A 17,257-nucleotide genomic window follows, 5' to 3' on the forward strand; every position below is an offset into this window, starting at 1 on the left:
AGATGTGCTGCAGATAAGTTTTCTGGTTATGGTGCTTCTATGCGAAATGTTATCATCTAGTTGGAGGCAATATTTCCCACCAGAGGGTATGTCATTCTTTTCAGCAAAATGCCTCATAACTCCTGCTTGCCCACTTGTGTGCTAGGTATTTGTAGGCTAAGATTTTCATCTTGAAAAGCCAGCAGAGGTCTTATGAAATTAAACATGTGGAGTTGAAGTTGTGGAAACCAAACATTCTGAACTTTAGGCTTCCACTACTTGCCAGAGTACTCTGGGCATGTTTTGTTGGCACTGGAATGTGTGTCAACACTTGCAGTCTGTCCCCAGCACATACTTGGGTCATGTTGGTTGTTAATACCAACAGCGCATTTCACTGTTTTGATGTGCATGTGATAAATAAATGAATCTGAATCTGAAAATATGAGACGCCATGCACTGAGCCAGTTCATTTCCTTCAATGAACACCAGCAGTTACATCCAGACACTATTCTACTTTGTTTTTAATCATTTGTTTGTGATTAGTGCTTTCTTCCAAGAGTTTCTGTAGAGTTGCAATTCAAACAGTGAATGAATAGTTAAAGAGGGAGAGCTTTGTCTCAAGCAACATCACTTCCCAAGCAATTACTGCAGGCTGTTGAGGAATTATTAAGATGTGGACTAAGCAACTGTTTTTAACTTGTATCAGACTGAACAAGTCTCTGGGTGACAAAAAAACTGTTCAAAATGCAAATATATTGACAGAAAGATTCATCTTGTCCAAAAACTGGCAACATCAGATAGCAGTAATATTCTCTCTGCCTTCAGGAGCCAGAAATAGACAGAGGATTATTCATGGGTTATCAATAAAGATGTCAACTTCTTTTTGTTTTTTTTCACACATGCTTACTTATTAAGTGATCCTGTTGAAACAACAAAAAAGTTATTTGGCTGTACAGCTCTGATTCATGGAGTCTAATTTAAATGGGCATTGATATGCATTTTGAGAGTTTTTGGAGAAACTTGATCCATAAAGCATCCAATACTGACAACTCGATTGCAGAGCTGCCAAACTGGATGATGGTAGAATTCATGAAGAGGCATGTGCTTTTTTTTAATATCAAAGACTTTTTCCTTTTGTCCTCGATGTGCCTCGAGAACAGAATCCCTATTGGTAACTGGTCAAAGGGTCCCTCATCTTGTGTGACCCTAAATCTTGGCTATGTTGCAAATATTGACCCATCTGCAATCCAGATAGGCCAATGCTCCTCTCTTCATGTCAAGATGGCGTCAAGCTGCAATGTCTGTCAATGTTATGGTTCAGACCTTGTTGTTTTTGAGATTTATATTGAGTGTTTTGGGGACAGCATGTAGAGTTAGCTGTCAGGTTAGGGCAGGAGTCGGCAACCCGCGGCTCTTTCATCTCTGTGCTGCGGCTCCCCGTGGTTTGTTAGATTTTGAAATGTAATTCGAAATTTAAAGATTATGGTGATCTTGTACAATCTAAATAAAACGTTGTGGCGACCCATTTCCTGGCGCATCCGAACCAGCTCACAATTAGCCAGCGTTCCGGCTAAGGGAGATAGCCTACGGGGGTTTGTGAATACGTGTCTTTTGGAGCATCCGCGCCCATGGGGGGCAGGTTGAGGGAGGCTTTAAAGCAAGGCTGTTTAGTTCGAATAAAGTTATCTTTGACTGCAGTGCCGCCACAACGTGTTTTTTATCGCTATTAATATACGTCACCACTGCCAATCCCTGACACCCTCCAGTGCGCGATTTCTTTTAATTTTTCGATCGAAGGTTGGCTAACTATGGAGTAACCTTCAACCCAACGTCTTTTTTTCGGAGTGCAAAATGTTTTTGTTGCATGCAGAAATGTAATTTCGTTTTCTCTGCAGGAGATCATCAATTTCATAAATATAACGCATTATAGTTTGTTTATACATAGCATAAAGGCAAAAAAAAACCATTGTATGCAGTGTTATTTCATTTTAAATGTCAAACGGGTTTTGTGGCTCCCAGTGTTTTCTTTTCTGTGAGAAATGGGTCCATATGGCTCTTTCAGTGGTAATGGTTGCCGACCCCTGGGTTAGGGGTTAAAGACACAAATTGAATTGAATTGAATTTCAGTTTATTGTCATTTAGAAACCACAACTGCAATGCAGTTAAAAAATGAAACAACGTTCCTCCAGAATGATATCACAAAAGCACATGACTAACAGACTACACCAGAAAATCCACATAACGTTTGGCAATCCCCAATCCAGAGTCCAGAGAGGCTGCTGCATATTAATATCACGCTACCATCTTAGCGCGTTCCCCAGAAAGGAGCTCCCCGAAAATTAGGGATAGTTAAAGGTCAGACCAGTAAATGATGAATCAGGAGCAGGAGCCAGAGTCTGGGTTGAGTTGGCTCCTATCTACAATGTCTGCCATGGTTCAACCTTAGTTTTTTTTAGGTTTGTAGGGATGGTTTGGGAGACAGTGTTGGGGGTGGGGTTAGGGGTCATATTAGGGTTTAGGGATAGGGATGAGGGAGAATAAAGAGTCTGGGGCAGTAGCCTGTGTCTGGGGTTCAGGCTGGAACGTTCTGCGGTCACAGGTCAGCAATCTGGAGATTGGGTCAGGTCATGTCAACAGTGACGGAGCAGACCAGCTATTCCCGGTATGTGGAGTTCCAAGTCTGTTCAGGCCAGTGACTCCCACTCCTCCACCTCCCTACAGGCCACTAGGATCAGAATAGAAGTTTGAATGTTCAAGCCAGAGGTACTGCGTGGTCAAAGGTCAATTATCCCAGAGGTCAGGTCAATCAAGGTCCATAGGTCAAACCCAGAGAATGGCAAAGTCCTGAAGAAAGTGGTAACCTTCTTAAATGACTGCTGTCCAGCAGCACTTACATCCATGGTGATGAAGTGCTTTCTGAGGTTGGTGATGAAACAGATAAAGTCCTGCCTGAGGAGCAACTTGATCCACTCTAATTTGCCTCACATCCCAGCAAATCACCAACATTTGCCATTTCATTGGCTCTTTACTCAACACTGGAACATCTGGACAGTAAAGATCCATACATTAGGATGTTCTTCATTGGCTGCAGCTCTGCATTCAATACTATCATCCCTTCAAAGCAGAACAATAAGCTCCAAGACCTAGGTGTCAACACCTCCTTGTGCAACTGGATCCTCAACTTGCAGACCCCAGTCAGTTCAGATTGGCAGCAACGTCATCTCCATAGTCTCCATCAGCACAGGTACACCACAAGTGTGCTTACTGCGTGCTTAACCACCTACACAACTCACTTTATACTTATGACTGAGAGGCTAAGTAGAGCTCAAATATCATATTTATGTTTGCTGAAGAACAGCACTGTTATTGGCCAAATCAAAGGTGGTGATGAATCAACATATAAGAGGGAGATTGAAAATCTGTTGACAAACAAACCTCTCACTGAAGTTTAGCCAAACCTGAGAGCAGATTATTAATCATGGGTAAAGGCCTCTCCACCACTGAGCACATCTTCAATGAGTGCTGTCACAAGAAAGCAGCATTCATCATCATGGGCCTCCACCATCCAGTTCATTCGTTCTTCTCACAGCTGCTATCAGAAAGTAAGTACAGAACCCTCAAGTCCCACACCATCAGGTTCAGGAATAGTTTCTACTCCTCAACCATCAGGCTCTTGAACCAGAGGGATAACTTCACTCAGCCCAACACTGAACTGATTCCACAACCTACGGACTCACTTTCAAGGGCTCTACAATATATGTTCCAGATATTAATTGCTTATTTATTTATTGTTATCATTTTAGATTTTATTTCTGTTTTTGTATTTGCACGGTTTGAAGTCTTTTGCACAATGGTTGTTTGTCTACCTTTGTTGTGTGAGGTTTTTCATTGATTCTATTGTGTTTCTTTGTATTAACTGTGAATACCCACAAAACTAAATCTCAGGGTAGTATATGGTGACATACATGTACTTTGAAAATAAATTTACTTTCAGCATTGAACTTTGGAGGGCAAAGCTGATGGTTGAAGTCCAGAACTCACCAAGACTGGAGATAGAAAGCTGGAAATGTGATAGACCGAAGTCCATGAATCAGGAGATAGGGGTTGAGTCCAGACCAGAGAATGGAGGTTGGAAGCCTGATTTCTGCAAGTTTGGGAGTCTGGGGCCAAGAACTGGAGGTCTTGAGGCAGCCTGGCCTGGGGATGGAGAGAGTGGGGGTGTGTGTGTGTGTGTGTGTGTGTGTGTGTGTGTGTGTGTGTGTGTGTGTGTGTGTGTGTGTGTGTGTGTGTGTGTGTGTGTGTGTGTGTGTGTGTGTGTGTGTCTTGTGTTGTATCATTGTAATGTTGAACATTGTAGCCACGTGTGTTGCAGCCGGAATGTGTGGTGACTTTGCAAGCTGTCCCCAGCACATCCTTGGGTGTGTTGCTTGTTAACACACACAGCATTTTTCACTCTATGTTTTGATGTACATAAATCTGAATCTTTGGAAATTTCTGGGATTTATTGAATCATTTAATCAGGAGTAGTAAACTTATAAGAGTCAAGTATCACCTCCCACTGGTTTTGCGCAGACCATCAATCACATATCGACATCTTAAAACTATATTTTCTTATTCATCCCACCTTCTCATCAATTCCCCCTCAATAGTCTACACACCAGGGGTATTTCAAAACCTGCACACTGTCAGGATATGGGAGGAAACCCATATAGTCACAGGGAGAACATGAAAATTCCACACACGTAGCAGCTGAGGTCAATTTTGTACCCAGGTCTCTGATGTGTGAGGCAGTGGCTCTGTGTGTTCTGCTCACCTGTATGTCTTTGTAGGCAAATAACTCAAAGTCGCATTTTAAATGAGTGTGATTGCCAATAAGGGTGTGGATAGCAGTTAATTAAGAAAGGGATCTAGGAAGATTTTGAGGTCATGATATTGAAATCTTTCTCAATGTGTACTGAGCTTAATCAGAAAAAATAGATCAGTATTTTCAGGGTTTTTACACATTGAGCAACAGTGTTTAGCAGAGCTCACTCAAGATCTTTATCCTCCTTAAGCTGTTAGAAATCCTCCAGAATCTGTCCTTCAAACAGACTCCAATGTCCACCTGACTCAAAAAAAAGTGTGGATTGAACTGCTGCTGCCGTTTTCCAAGCTTGTTATCTTTTCTTTATCAAATATGGTTGGTCCATAGTTAGATATGTAATTATTGTTACACAGAATGATTTTCAAATTATTTTCAGATAATTAATGGCAGCTGGAAGCTCTTGGAATTCTGGCTGCAGCAATTTACTGCTTCATTGGTCCAGAAAGTTTGGTGAACTGTACCTGCATAGCTGTCATCAAGAGTGGTCCCTCAAATTAATGTTCATTGTATTGCTAAATAATAGAATATTTTCTACCTCCAAAAGTTGGCTGGACTGAAATATTGCATCAAGATTTATTTTGTGAATTACTAACAGCACAGTGAGTTGAATACATTGCATTACATTCTTTTGATGTTCCCCCCATCCCCATTTTCTCTCCTTTTCCAGTCAAGTTATTGGGTACTGATTTCAAAGGTCAAAGTAAATTTATTATCAAACTGCATACATGTCACCTCATACTGCCTTGAAATTCATTTTTTGCAGGCATTCACAATCAAACAAGGAAATTTAATAGAATGTACACACAAAGATTAACGAACGACCAAATGTGCAAAATAAGACAAACAGTACAAATAAAAATAATAATAATAATGTCATCGCCTCAGCCCCCTCCACTCCATCCTGTCCCACCTAGAAAATGATGCCTCCTACTCCAGGATGTTGTTCGTTGACTTCAGCTCGACCTTTAATACAATAATTCCTCAGAGCCTGGTGGGTAAACCGTCATCGCTGGGGTTCAACAGCTGTCTCTGTAACTGGATCTTGGAATTGTTGATGGAAAGATCCCAGTCAGTCTATGTTGGCAGCAAAATCTCAAGCTCCATCACAATGAGCACTAGTACCATGCCACACCCACCCCCAGGGCTGTGTGCCCAGCCCGCTGATATCCACACTGCTGACTCACTGCCAGATCCAGCTAAAACAACATCATCAACTTCGCTGATGATACAACAGTAGTTCACCTCAATGATAAAAAATGATAATAACAATAAGCAATAATAATCAGTGAGTTAGCAATAACCATTCCTGAACCTGGTGGTGTGGGACTCAAGGCTCCTATAGCTCCTTCTGAATGTCAACATTGAGAAGAGATGATGGGAGTCCTTGATGATCCTTTTTTGTGGTTGTGTTCCTTGTAGGTGTGCTCAGTGGTGGAGAGGGCTTTTCTTGTAATGGCTGGGCTGTATCCGCTGCATTTTTCCATCCTTGGGCAATAGTGTTTCCATACCAGGCCACGATGCAACCAGTCAAGATACTTTCCACTGTACATCTATAGAAGTTTGACAAAGTTTTAGATGACATGCTGAATCTGCACAAACCAGGAAAGAATTCTTTGTAATTGCACTTATGTGTTTGTCCTGGGACAGATTCTCAGATATATTAACAGCAAGAAATTTAAAGTTACCGATCCTCTCCACCTTTGATCCCATAATGAGGACTGGCTCACGGACCCTTGGTTTCTTCCTTCTGTGGTCAATTATCAGCTCTTCGGTTTTGTTGACGTTGAGTGAGAGGTGTTGTTCTGGCATTACTCAACCAGATCTTTAGTCTCACTCGTTCATGCCAATTTGTCACCAACTTCCAATCGGCAAACAACAGCTGTGTCATCAGCAAACTTAAACATGGCTTTGGAGCTTTGATTTGAATACTAGTTTATCATTGTCTCTTCATTAGATATATGTTATGATAACATGGTTGTTTTGTTGTAATTGGAGCAATAAGAATGCTGTGGGTTTTCTCTTTGCTTATAGAGCCTGTCTGGAAACAAACGCTGAGCAGTGGAAGCGGCTGAAGATCTCCCTCCAGGACTTACTGACATGGATGAATTTGAAGAATGATGAACTAAGGAGGCAAATGCCTATTGGTGGTGATGTTCCCATAGTGCAACAGCAGAATGATGTTCACCGAGTAAGGGAAATACAATTTTTTTTTCAAATTTTAGCTCAAAGTGTATTTCAAATATTATGCCTGCCTGCAGATTCTGATTAGCTTCAATGAATAATTGTCTTCCTTAAGTTCTTTGAGCTCTCTGTAACCTTAATTGGATTATTGCTTAAATAATATTACTTCCAAACAAAGCAAAGTTCATCACTGCATTTTTACAAATAGTCATGTCAAGCATTGCTACGCAAGTTGGTGAAAAGTATATTTGTATTTTGTTTAAACATTGCTTAAACAAGGCTTATTGAGAAAGTAAGGAGGCATGGGATCCAAATGGACCTTGCTTTGTGGATCCAGAATTGGCTTGCCCACAGAAGGCAAGGAGTGGTTGTAGACGAGTCATATTCTGCACAAAGTTCGGTGACTAGTGGTGATTTTTATAAATAACCTGGATGAGGAAGTGAAGGAATGGGTTAGTAAGTTTGCTGATGACACAAAGGTTGGCAGTGTTGTGGATAGTGTGGAGGGCTGTCAGAGGTTACAGCGGGAGATTGATAGGATGCAAAATTGGGCTGAGAAGTGGCAGATGGAGTTCAACCCAGGAAGTGTGAAGTGGTTCATTTTGGTAGGTCAAATATGATGGCAGAATATAGTATTAATGGCAAAACTCTTGACAGTGTGGAGGATCAGAGGGATCTTGGGGTCCAAGTCCATAGGACACTCAAAGCAGCTGCACAGATTGACACTGTGGTTGAGAAGGCATACAGTGCATTAGCCTTCATCAGCCATGGGATTGACTTTAAGAGCCTAGAGGTAATGTTACAGCTACTTAGGACCCTGGTCGGACCCCACTTTGAGTGCTGTGCTCAGTTCTGGTCACTTCACTACAGGAAGGATGTGGAAACCATGAAGGTTACAGAGGAGATTTACAAGGATGTTGCCTGGATTGGGGAGCATGCCTTATGAGAATAGGTTGAGTGAACTTGACCTTTTCTCCTTGGAGTGGTGAAGGATGAGAGGTGACCTGATAGAAGTGAATAAGATGATGAGAGGCATTGATCGTGTGGATAGTCAGAGGCTTTTTTCCAGGGCTGAAACAGCTAACATGGGAGAGCACAATTTTAAGATGCTTGGAAGTAATTACAGAGAAGATGTCAGGGGTAAATTTTTCACGCAGAGAGAGGTTAGTGTGTGGAATGGGCTACCAGCGATGGCGCTGGAGGTGGATACAATAGGGTCTTTTAAGTGACTTTTGGATAGGTACATGGCGCTTAGTAAAATATAGGGCTATGGGTAACCCTAGGTAATTTCTGAAGTAATTATGTGTTCAGCACAGCTTTGTGGAACGAAGAGCCTGTATTGTGCTGTAGGTTTTCTATGTTTCCGTTGTTTTATGACATGAAAAATCTTCAGTTTTGTTAGGCCGTATAGTTCATTTTCAGAATTTTCTTAAAGAATGCAAACACAATATTTTTGCTTTTCCAATCCATTTCTTTGGTCACTTACGAATGGTGTTAGAAGTGGGAGGCTGAAAAATCTTTAATGGGAAGCTGCTTCTTTGAGTATTTAATGGAAACTCTGAGCTCTTCATTGATCATTGCTGGTAAAACTATTTTTAAAAACTCTCCAAACATATATTCACACTGCAGCTTTACCAAGAACGTAGGTGTGCAGCAACATAAACGCAGCCTGAATCCAGAGAATGGAAGCTTGACCTGATACTGATACAAAAGTATAAATTTCCCTGGAAGAGATTGCCTCCTGCCACATTGTAGTGCTGGCTTGGGAATAACATTCAATTTAAATTCAGACCAAACCAGTCAAAATGAACATAAAAAAAAACAATCCTATATATTGCCATGCCTAATAGCAACACAAATTTTGATTCTGAGGATAAGGCTGAGACAGATGGCAGTAATATCAATTTGCAATCACTTTCATTATGAAGGCAAACCAGTATCTTTTGAACTTGAACAAAAGATAATTGCATGGAAGTCAAATGGTGTAATGGTTTTGTTTTCAGTTTTTTGAGCTGTATTTTCTTTCTTCCTATTTTTTTCTTCTATCTTCATGAAGATGTGAGCCAGCATGTGCAAGGAGATGATAATGCAAGAACAATCTTGTATCCTACTTTGAAAAATTTGAATATATTTTATACTCGATTCACATTGAAGTATTAGCTTGTACCAACTATCTCAGTCATGTCATTGCAGTTAGAGTTTTGTTATTTATTTACATTACTTAATACAAGGAACCAATCCTGATAAATTTCAAACATTAATGTCAGTAGTGTACTGGAAAAGGTTTAAACCCAGTTATTTAAACAAAGCAGGATCCTCGCTCAGCAAGGTACCTACAGTTCAAGATTGAATCACTTCATTTGTTAAGTCCTGATCCAGGGTTTTAACCCCTAATATCAACAGTTCCTCTCCCCCTTCAGATACTGCTTTACGTAATGAGTTACTTGAGTAGACTGATTGTTGCTTCCTTTCAGTAAATAATTTTTTGAACTACATTTAGTCTCTATTGTGCTTTATAAAGTCAATTTGTTATGAACCTTTTTTGTCTTATGCTTATGAATTTGATAGCTTGAATGTACCCTGAGGGCATGTAGTATATTTGCTGAACATTAGAACAGAAAAAGAAAAGTAGCTTCAGAGTCAAGAATCAAGAAAGAAGACGAGAGCAAGATCTTATTTGTCCAATTAATAATATTTCACTAATTCTTGTTTTGCTTCTAATTTGAAGTATGGTGTTGCAAAATAGAATCTGCAAAAAGGTTGGTCCTGAATCCCCATTGGGATGGTCAACATAGGGTTGTATGTATTTTCAGGAATAAATGGAATTGAAGAAATTCCTTTTTTGGGAATCATTCAAGAGAGCGTCCTGTCTACCGGTACTTCATGCAAGTAGCCATTCTTCACACACAACTGTAGAGTGTGAATGCCAACTTGTCATCTTACTGCAGATGACGTGGAAATCTAAGCTCGATCCCATCCCAAGCAACAGAATAAGGTGGTAAATTTAAGCATTAAACCAAAAAGTTTGAAATTTTGTCTCTGGTCAGAAGCACTGATTAAATGCTGCAGGATCAGCTATCTTGTTAAGCTCCCACCTGCCACTGACTTCAATAGAACCAGATGTAAGAGAGGAGTGAACAGGCACCTGATGCCAAAGCACCCACCAAGTATGAAGGATGAAAGAAAGCATCTCTGTCTTCAAGGAGATTTCTTCCTCCTCTAGAACAGAAGGTGGCATAAGGAGTTTTCGATGTAGGTTATGGCTTCAGAAATGGGGGGGATGAAGACCAAAGCTTTTTGGAGTTAGAATAACAATCATGTTCTTTGCAGCACAGAGAAGATTCAAAGTCAAAAATGAGATTTAAATCAACCTGATTCATGTGTTCAGTCAGCCTTTACCATGGAAAAGTAGACATAAAGAAATGCCTGATTGAACAGAGGTTTTTCAAGAGTACAAGGGATGATTGATAAGTTTGTGGCCTAAGGTAGAAGGAGATGAGGAGATAAGTATGTAAATGTAGGAGGGGACTATGTTGAAAAATAAATCTGCTTAGTTTTCTAAAATTGACTCCTTTCTACCTTAAGCCACCTTAGAATTTATCAATCACCCCTCGTATTAACTCGATAAGGACACAAGTTGCAGAAAGTATATTCAACTATTGCCATACGCATTCTTCTGTTGTTTTATTTGATACTGTAGTTTCATCGGTGATTGTAAAATAAGTAGAAGTAGAAATATAATGTGCTTTTCTCGCCCTAGACTTTCAAACGGGAGCTGAAGGCAAAAGAACCAGTGATCATGAGCACATTGGACACAGTGAATTTGTTCTTGGCTGATCAGTCAATCAGAGGGCCTGAAAGTCTTTTATCTGTACCAAAAGGTAACTTCAGAATTCCTGTAGTGTTTGGTTAATAGGAATAAAATTTGTGCTGTAATCATACAGAATCAATTGGTAATACTCATTTGGGGATGTTTGATGTATTTTTTAATGTTAAATCATTAAAATTACTCATATATGTGATGGATTTCAATGCCTTATTTTTAGCAAGGTTTAGGAAAAGTAAGTAAAGAAATCAATGACATTTAGACTAGTTAGACTAACACTGGTTGCTGGGAGATTATAGTCAAGGAAAGGGTCATCAAACAGCTGATCTGAACATCCAGCAATGATTTGTAAAGGCCTAACAAACCTAGTTGAATTTCTGAAGAAGTCACTTAACCAAACGTTATATTTTAGAAGCCTACTTCTAGATTCAAGATTAATAGTAGTGAAGTACTAGCTTGGTTGTTTCCAAAAAGTAAACTACTCAGGTTAGTTAGGTCATTCCCCAGTTCGTTCCCCCCCAAGCAGAATCTCAGTGGTGGAGTTTGGATTGTTGCATCCAAATCCCCAGTTAGCATGATTTTTGAAAAGGGCATCAATGGATAGCAGTAAATGAAGCCGTAGTACCATCACTTGAAGTGTATCAATTGGTGCATTTCTTAGATTCACAGATTACAGGTTATCAATGTTCACAGATTAACATTCCAGATGTTTAAGAACCTATTTTCTTGCCCCTCTGGCCAAAAAAAACTCAAGAAGATAAGATGATCAAAGGGAACACTGTGCCACAGCATATTACCATGCCGCCCTTTGCCTTCTGGGAGGTGAATTTAAGAACAGCTCAGAGGGGCAGTCTCCCCAGTGTGACATTTTTTATTGTTCAACTAAAATGAATTTGAATAACAACTGGCATTTCTTTGGCAGTGCAAACCCATCGCATAAAACTGCCTTTGATGTAGTCCTAAATGGTAGCAGAGTTTTTCTTTCTCAGAGAAAGACAGCAGCTGCTTTTTAGTTATGTCCTGAACAATAGACATGAAGTGCTGTAAATATGTAATTCCAATGCTTACGTCAAATAGGAAAGGACACATAAAGATACACTTTGAAGAATGCGGAATCTGAGAAAAGATCAGACAGAAAAACTCAGCATCTTTGTACATGATGCAGAGTTAAACAAAATAGTTTTAAGTATAGATGGGAGATCTTAAAAGCATTGTATTTGCGTCAAAACGAGAAAATCTGCAGCAGCTGGAAATCCAAGCAACACCCACAAAACACTGGAGGAACCCGGCAGGCCAGTTCCTGATGATGGATCTTGGCCTGAAACTTCGACTGTTTACTCTTTTCCATAGATGCTGCCTGGCCTGCTGAATTTCCTCTAACATTTTGTGTGTGTTGTATGTGCCTATTTTATTTTGCTCACTGTAAACTCACAGGCACTGGCCTCAACTTCTCTGTTGTGCTTTAAGTGTGGTCTGTCCTGGGCTTATAGAAAACCAATGTGATCTTCCAGTTCTGCAATCTGTCTGGTGCAGCTGCAACCCCTGGTTGATGGATTTCTTAAACTCAGTCACAATGTCAGGCTCAATAATTTATTTGCAATGGTTTCTCTGATAATATCGTTGTTGTTAAGAATTTCATTATATTTCCACGTTAAGGGAAGCTTTGGCTGGGTTAGTTCCCAGAACAGCAAATAAAGGAGCTGCTCCACAGTTGTGCTACTTGACTGCATTGGATAAATTGGGCTTCAGCAGTTGCTCTGAAGATATATGGAAATTTGGATTTTGTGAGCATAAGTAAAGGAATATCTTGCTTTTTGTTTTACTATCTGTTTTGTTCGATGATGTAGTCCCATGTCACCTGAACATCCACAGACACACAACACCTCCTGGTACCTTACCCATGAGGTTTTTTTTTGCAGCTACAAATGCAGACAGTGACTGTTAATAGTTTTCACCCATACTTGACATCACAGTTAATTCTGCTTCCCTCGTCCAAATCTGTTTCTGGAACAGTGTTCAAGAGTGAGGACCGCGATTCATATTTCCACTTTCCTTCCCAGGCCAATGAAGTACAAGCATTGACAACTCTAACCCAGCCAGTCACCTTTTAAATTCAGGATTTTGCCCTTCAAAAAATAAAACTAAAGGGAAATATCCTATGGCATTGTATTATTTTTAATACAGTCATATGTAGCTCACTCATTATTTAGTACAAGCTTATACCCCTATGCCATTTTTTGTCAAAATCCAATTGGACTGGCAGATACTCAGTGAAGTAATTTAGCAACAAAGTCAAGTGCTGTTCTTAGAAGGGCCTCCGTTGGTCAGAGTTGACCGTGGATATTGCACCCTAGCTGTCTAGATACACAAGCCTGGGCAGTCCAATATGGAGAGCAAGCTGTTGCCCATGTAGCAAGCTCCTCCTCTCCAAGCACCTGATGAACACAAAGGAATATAGAGACCGATACAGTTTGGTACCAGCAGCGTCACAGGAGTTACCAGTCAACATTAAACTGAATGTAGGTGTGGTGAACTACATACACCTGTCTGGACACGCCCCCCCCCCCCCCCCCGCTGACTGCTCCTGTGGCTCCTCCCACATACCCCTGTATAGAGGTGATTGGAGGCACTGCTCCTCCCTCAGTCTCCAGGATGTTGTGTGATGGTCTCTTGCTGCTGATAGTGCTCTCTTCCAGCTAATAAAAGCCTATCTCTCGCCTCACGTCTCCGAGAGTTATTGATGGTGCATCAGTAGGACTGCCTTAGGGACTCCAGCTCTGGATTTTTCCCTCAGAGTTTTCTTCCAAAGCCTTCTTCATGAGTGGGTATATTCACAAGGGAGCAGAGGTTTGAGATCAGAGTTTTCTTTCTCCTGTGCCAACCACGGCTAAAGAGTTTCATCTTTAGCGACTGATTTTAAGGTTCCAATAACCTGCCTTTGTCCCTTCTCCTGTCAGTGGAAACGGTTCAGCTTAGCTTAGTAGCTGAGCCACATGTGAAGGCCAGTGGTTGGACTTGGTTGTCAGAGACTATTTGACTGTATTGGGAGTATTTCATAGGTAGTGGAGGCTTGTCCCCATTACCAAACCCTGGCTATAACAACCTTAAGGAACCATGGTTCTTATACATAATGACCAAAACTTGTGCTACATTGAATGGTCTGAGTGAAAACATAACAGCAATTTCATGCTCACCTGCTGGGATAGATTTCACAAATTAGTCTCTCCTCATAGGGCTCTCTTGGACAGAAAGATGCATAGAAAGTTCTGATTGATGTTCAGTTCACTGTTACTGAAAGGCATATGTGCTTGTGTCCTGACTGCTGAACTAAGTATGTCATGAGGTGTGAACTCTGAAACATTACATGCTATGAAGTATCACATAATATCCCAACTTAACAAAAAAATATTACTCTGCATGCTGTATACTCTAATAATGCAGTGATCTTTCTTGAATGCATAGTAAAGCCAGATTGAAATAGGTCCTTTTCATATGAATTGCTTCTAAAAGAAATATTGCTTTTCATAACTGCAATCTAAACATTAACATCAAACTAAAAAAGTGTACAGTATCACAAAATGAATAACCAAAACCTGGACAAACAGGTAAATATTAAGGAGTGGAGACAGGATGTTATTCCATTCAAAGGTGTTAAATCTTATTCCTTTCAAGAACTTAATTTTCTTAACATAACTCTCCTGTTTCTTAATGCAGAAAAAACACCTGAAGAGAATGTCCAGAATATTGCGAGAGTCATTCGGAAGTATGCCGAAGACGTGAAAGTGGAATGGGACAAGTTGAGCGTTCACTCTGTTGATTGGCAGAAGCGTATAGATGATGCCTTGAAGAGACTACTGGAATTGCAAGATTCAATGGATGAATTGAACCTCAAATTGAGACAGGCTGAAGCTATCAAAGATACTTGGCAACCTGTAGGGGATCTGCTAATTGACTCATTGCAGGATCATATTGAAAAAGTCAAGGTAAACAGCAATATAGCAACATGCTATGTGAATGATAGTTGAAAAGAAAATTCTGAATTTATTACTCCTTTGTCTTTGAATCTCATACAGCTCTCATAACCAATTTGACTGGATCCATTTTAAACCGGTCATGGGTCATGCAATGGTCAGATCAAAGAGTTGTCCCATTTAGCTTTACCATTTCTCAGATGCCATCCGAGTTTAGTTTCCAAAACAATCATTTTCATTTTTGTTATTGAACTTTTGTTATATAGCAACTGATGAGAAATGTGTTTGTTATGATGAATAGTGAGAAAGGAGTAATTATTTTGCCCCCTTCATAGCATAATTAAATATTCTTGGTCAATGCAAGAGCAGGTTATCCTGAGATGACTGGGAGTGAGGGATTAGCTATCATGGTACAAATTCTTCCATCTCAGAGATCTGGCATCAAAGGCTACTTTTACCGATTTCTCTTCTGACAGTGATCCTTGCCCACTGAGATACTAAACAAGAAATTGTGGGCTCGCTATTGTGAAAATAACTGTCAAACTTTGCAAAATCGTCTTTCAAAATTGATGCAGATATATGAGGATGGAGTGCAATTTAACTTGTGCATGAGGAACAATCGATACACAGCACAAGGTTAAAAAAATGATTGATTCAATGTAACAGGTATCTGCTTTGTAATGGCCCTGCTGCCTATTTTACCAACAGTGGGTTGCTCACGATATTTATTTGTATCTGTACTCCACTCTTGCACCATGGGGACACTTGACTTAAGACTTGCACCACGTACCTGGGAGTCTTATTTAAATTTGACACTGGCTAGTCAGGTTTCCCAGAGCTCCAGAATTCCAACAACTTAATGCAGAAGGAAAGAGCCAGATCAGGCAGATTTGTTGCTTTTTATAGTCCCGGCATTCACCTTGCATATCCCTTAAACAAGCCTGCCATAATCAGTAGATCCTCCGTCGTCCCCACTCCACAGAACTATACTTCAAGCTGACTAATGACTGATTTCTCTCTTCTACCTGCATACTGGTCCATTGTCTTGTTGTTCCCACACCAACTCACAGCCCTCTGAGCCCCAGGTTTCTCTGAGTTCTTTACAAATTACTCAGGACCATCATCATTCATGGCCGGCTAGAATACCTTCCGTAAAGCTGACAGACTTAACATGAAACGAAAGCATAGCTGAAGTCCTGTTGTTAAATTTGATGGATTTTATAATAGGTTTTCTTCTCCTCCCCAGTCCTCACATACTGCCTCCCCAAAAAACCTGGCTAGAACCAAATTGTGAGGACCCAACCAGCAGGAGGAAATTACTAAACGTTGGACAAAAATCAGTTGTGGCCATTTAAAATTATGCATGGATGTGGTAGAACTGTTTTCTTCTAAGCCGTTTTTTCTGGATGCCGAAGGAGATGTTGTTATCGAAGAAAGGGATTATGTCTTTGTCTTTCCTGTATTCTCTTTATTCTACTGGAGATATCACTAAAGTACATTATACATTATGCCAGTACTTTTATATGTTATTCTAAAACAGGGAGCATCACAAAGCAAAGTAACAAAATTTTTAGCATAGAAGCAAAATTAGTAGCTTTGGACAGAATCTGACATTGCAGACTGTTTTGTCAGTCCTGCGTGTAACTTTTCTCAAATTCCTTCCATTGTTCCCTTTCCTTCAGCTGAAGCTACTGTCTGTTGCTGTACTACACTGCTACAATTTAATACCTCATCCTGGGAGGACTGATCCTGTTTAAAATAGTGTAGTACGTCCTTCAACTGTGCAACGGGAAGGAGTTGTCAAAATGAGCTTTTCCAGTCATGCTTTGAACTGAGAAATTGGTCAGCAATAAACAAGAAAAAACTTGGATTTTTTTTTTCTCTTGGGATTCTGAAGTCAAATGCAGTCCCAAACCCACTGTCAAGCTTTGAATCAGTTAACGTAGCGAAGATGATGGGTCAAACCCAGGTCCAACTCAGTTTTTAATACCAGATGTTATCACTTGACATTAGTAGATTCATTGGGAAGTGTAGAAGCTCAAGTTTAACTGTCATTCAACCCATGAATGCGGCCAAACGAAGCAGCATTAATCCGGGGCTAAGGTGCAAGTCACAGTACCAACAGTCATTAACAGCACAAGGAAAAGGAATTGGATTAATGCACCTGAAAAGAGGAAACCTGAAGAGCATGGGGATGTAGCAGGGGTCTTTCCAAGTTATAGCAGAAGTGGAAAGTGTTGAATTACTTCCTTCAATGTTATGCAGTATCTTCGATCCATGTGAGTGATGCATTGATTCTTTGAAGTGTCAGCATACATTTTGAATGATAGCCCTTCTCTCAGAACATGCTTCCTTCCCAACAGCTAATTATCCAGATCCTGGGACCTCCAATTGTATAGTGTTTTTCCTGAGGTAACCCATAAATCCATAAATAGC

General features: G+C 40.3%; 1 protein-coding gene across 10 annotated transcripts in view; it reads left to right on the forward strand.

Moving 5' to 3' along the window:
- Positions 1–17,257, forward strand: part of dmd (dystrophin) — a 1,939,431-nt gene that overhangs the window by 1,711,370 nt on the left and 210,804 nt on the right. For all 10 annotated transcript variants that reach the window (XM_059968142.1, XM_059968139.1, XM_059968147.1 and 7 more), the window contains 3 exons: positions 6,875–7,031; positions 10,785–10,905; positions 14,565–14,833. In XM_059968142.1, coding sequence (XP_059824125.1) covers positions 6,875–7,031; positions 10,785–10,905; positions 14,565–14,833 — 547 coding nt within the window. The remainder of the gene's footprint in view (positions 1–6,874; positions 7,032–10,784; positions 10,906–14,564; positions 14,834–17,257) is intronic.

This window comes from Hypanus sabinus, chromosome 4, assembly GCF_030144855.1.
Source record: "Hypanus sabinus isolate sHypSab1 chromosome 4, sHypSab1.hap1, whole genome shotgun sequence".
Lineage (NCBI taxonomy): Eukaryota > Metazoa > Chordata > Chondrichthyes > Myliobatiformes > Dasyatidae > Hypanus > Hypanus sabinus.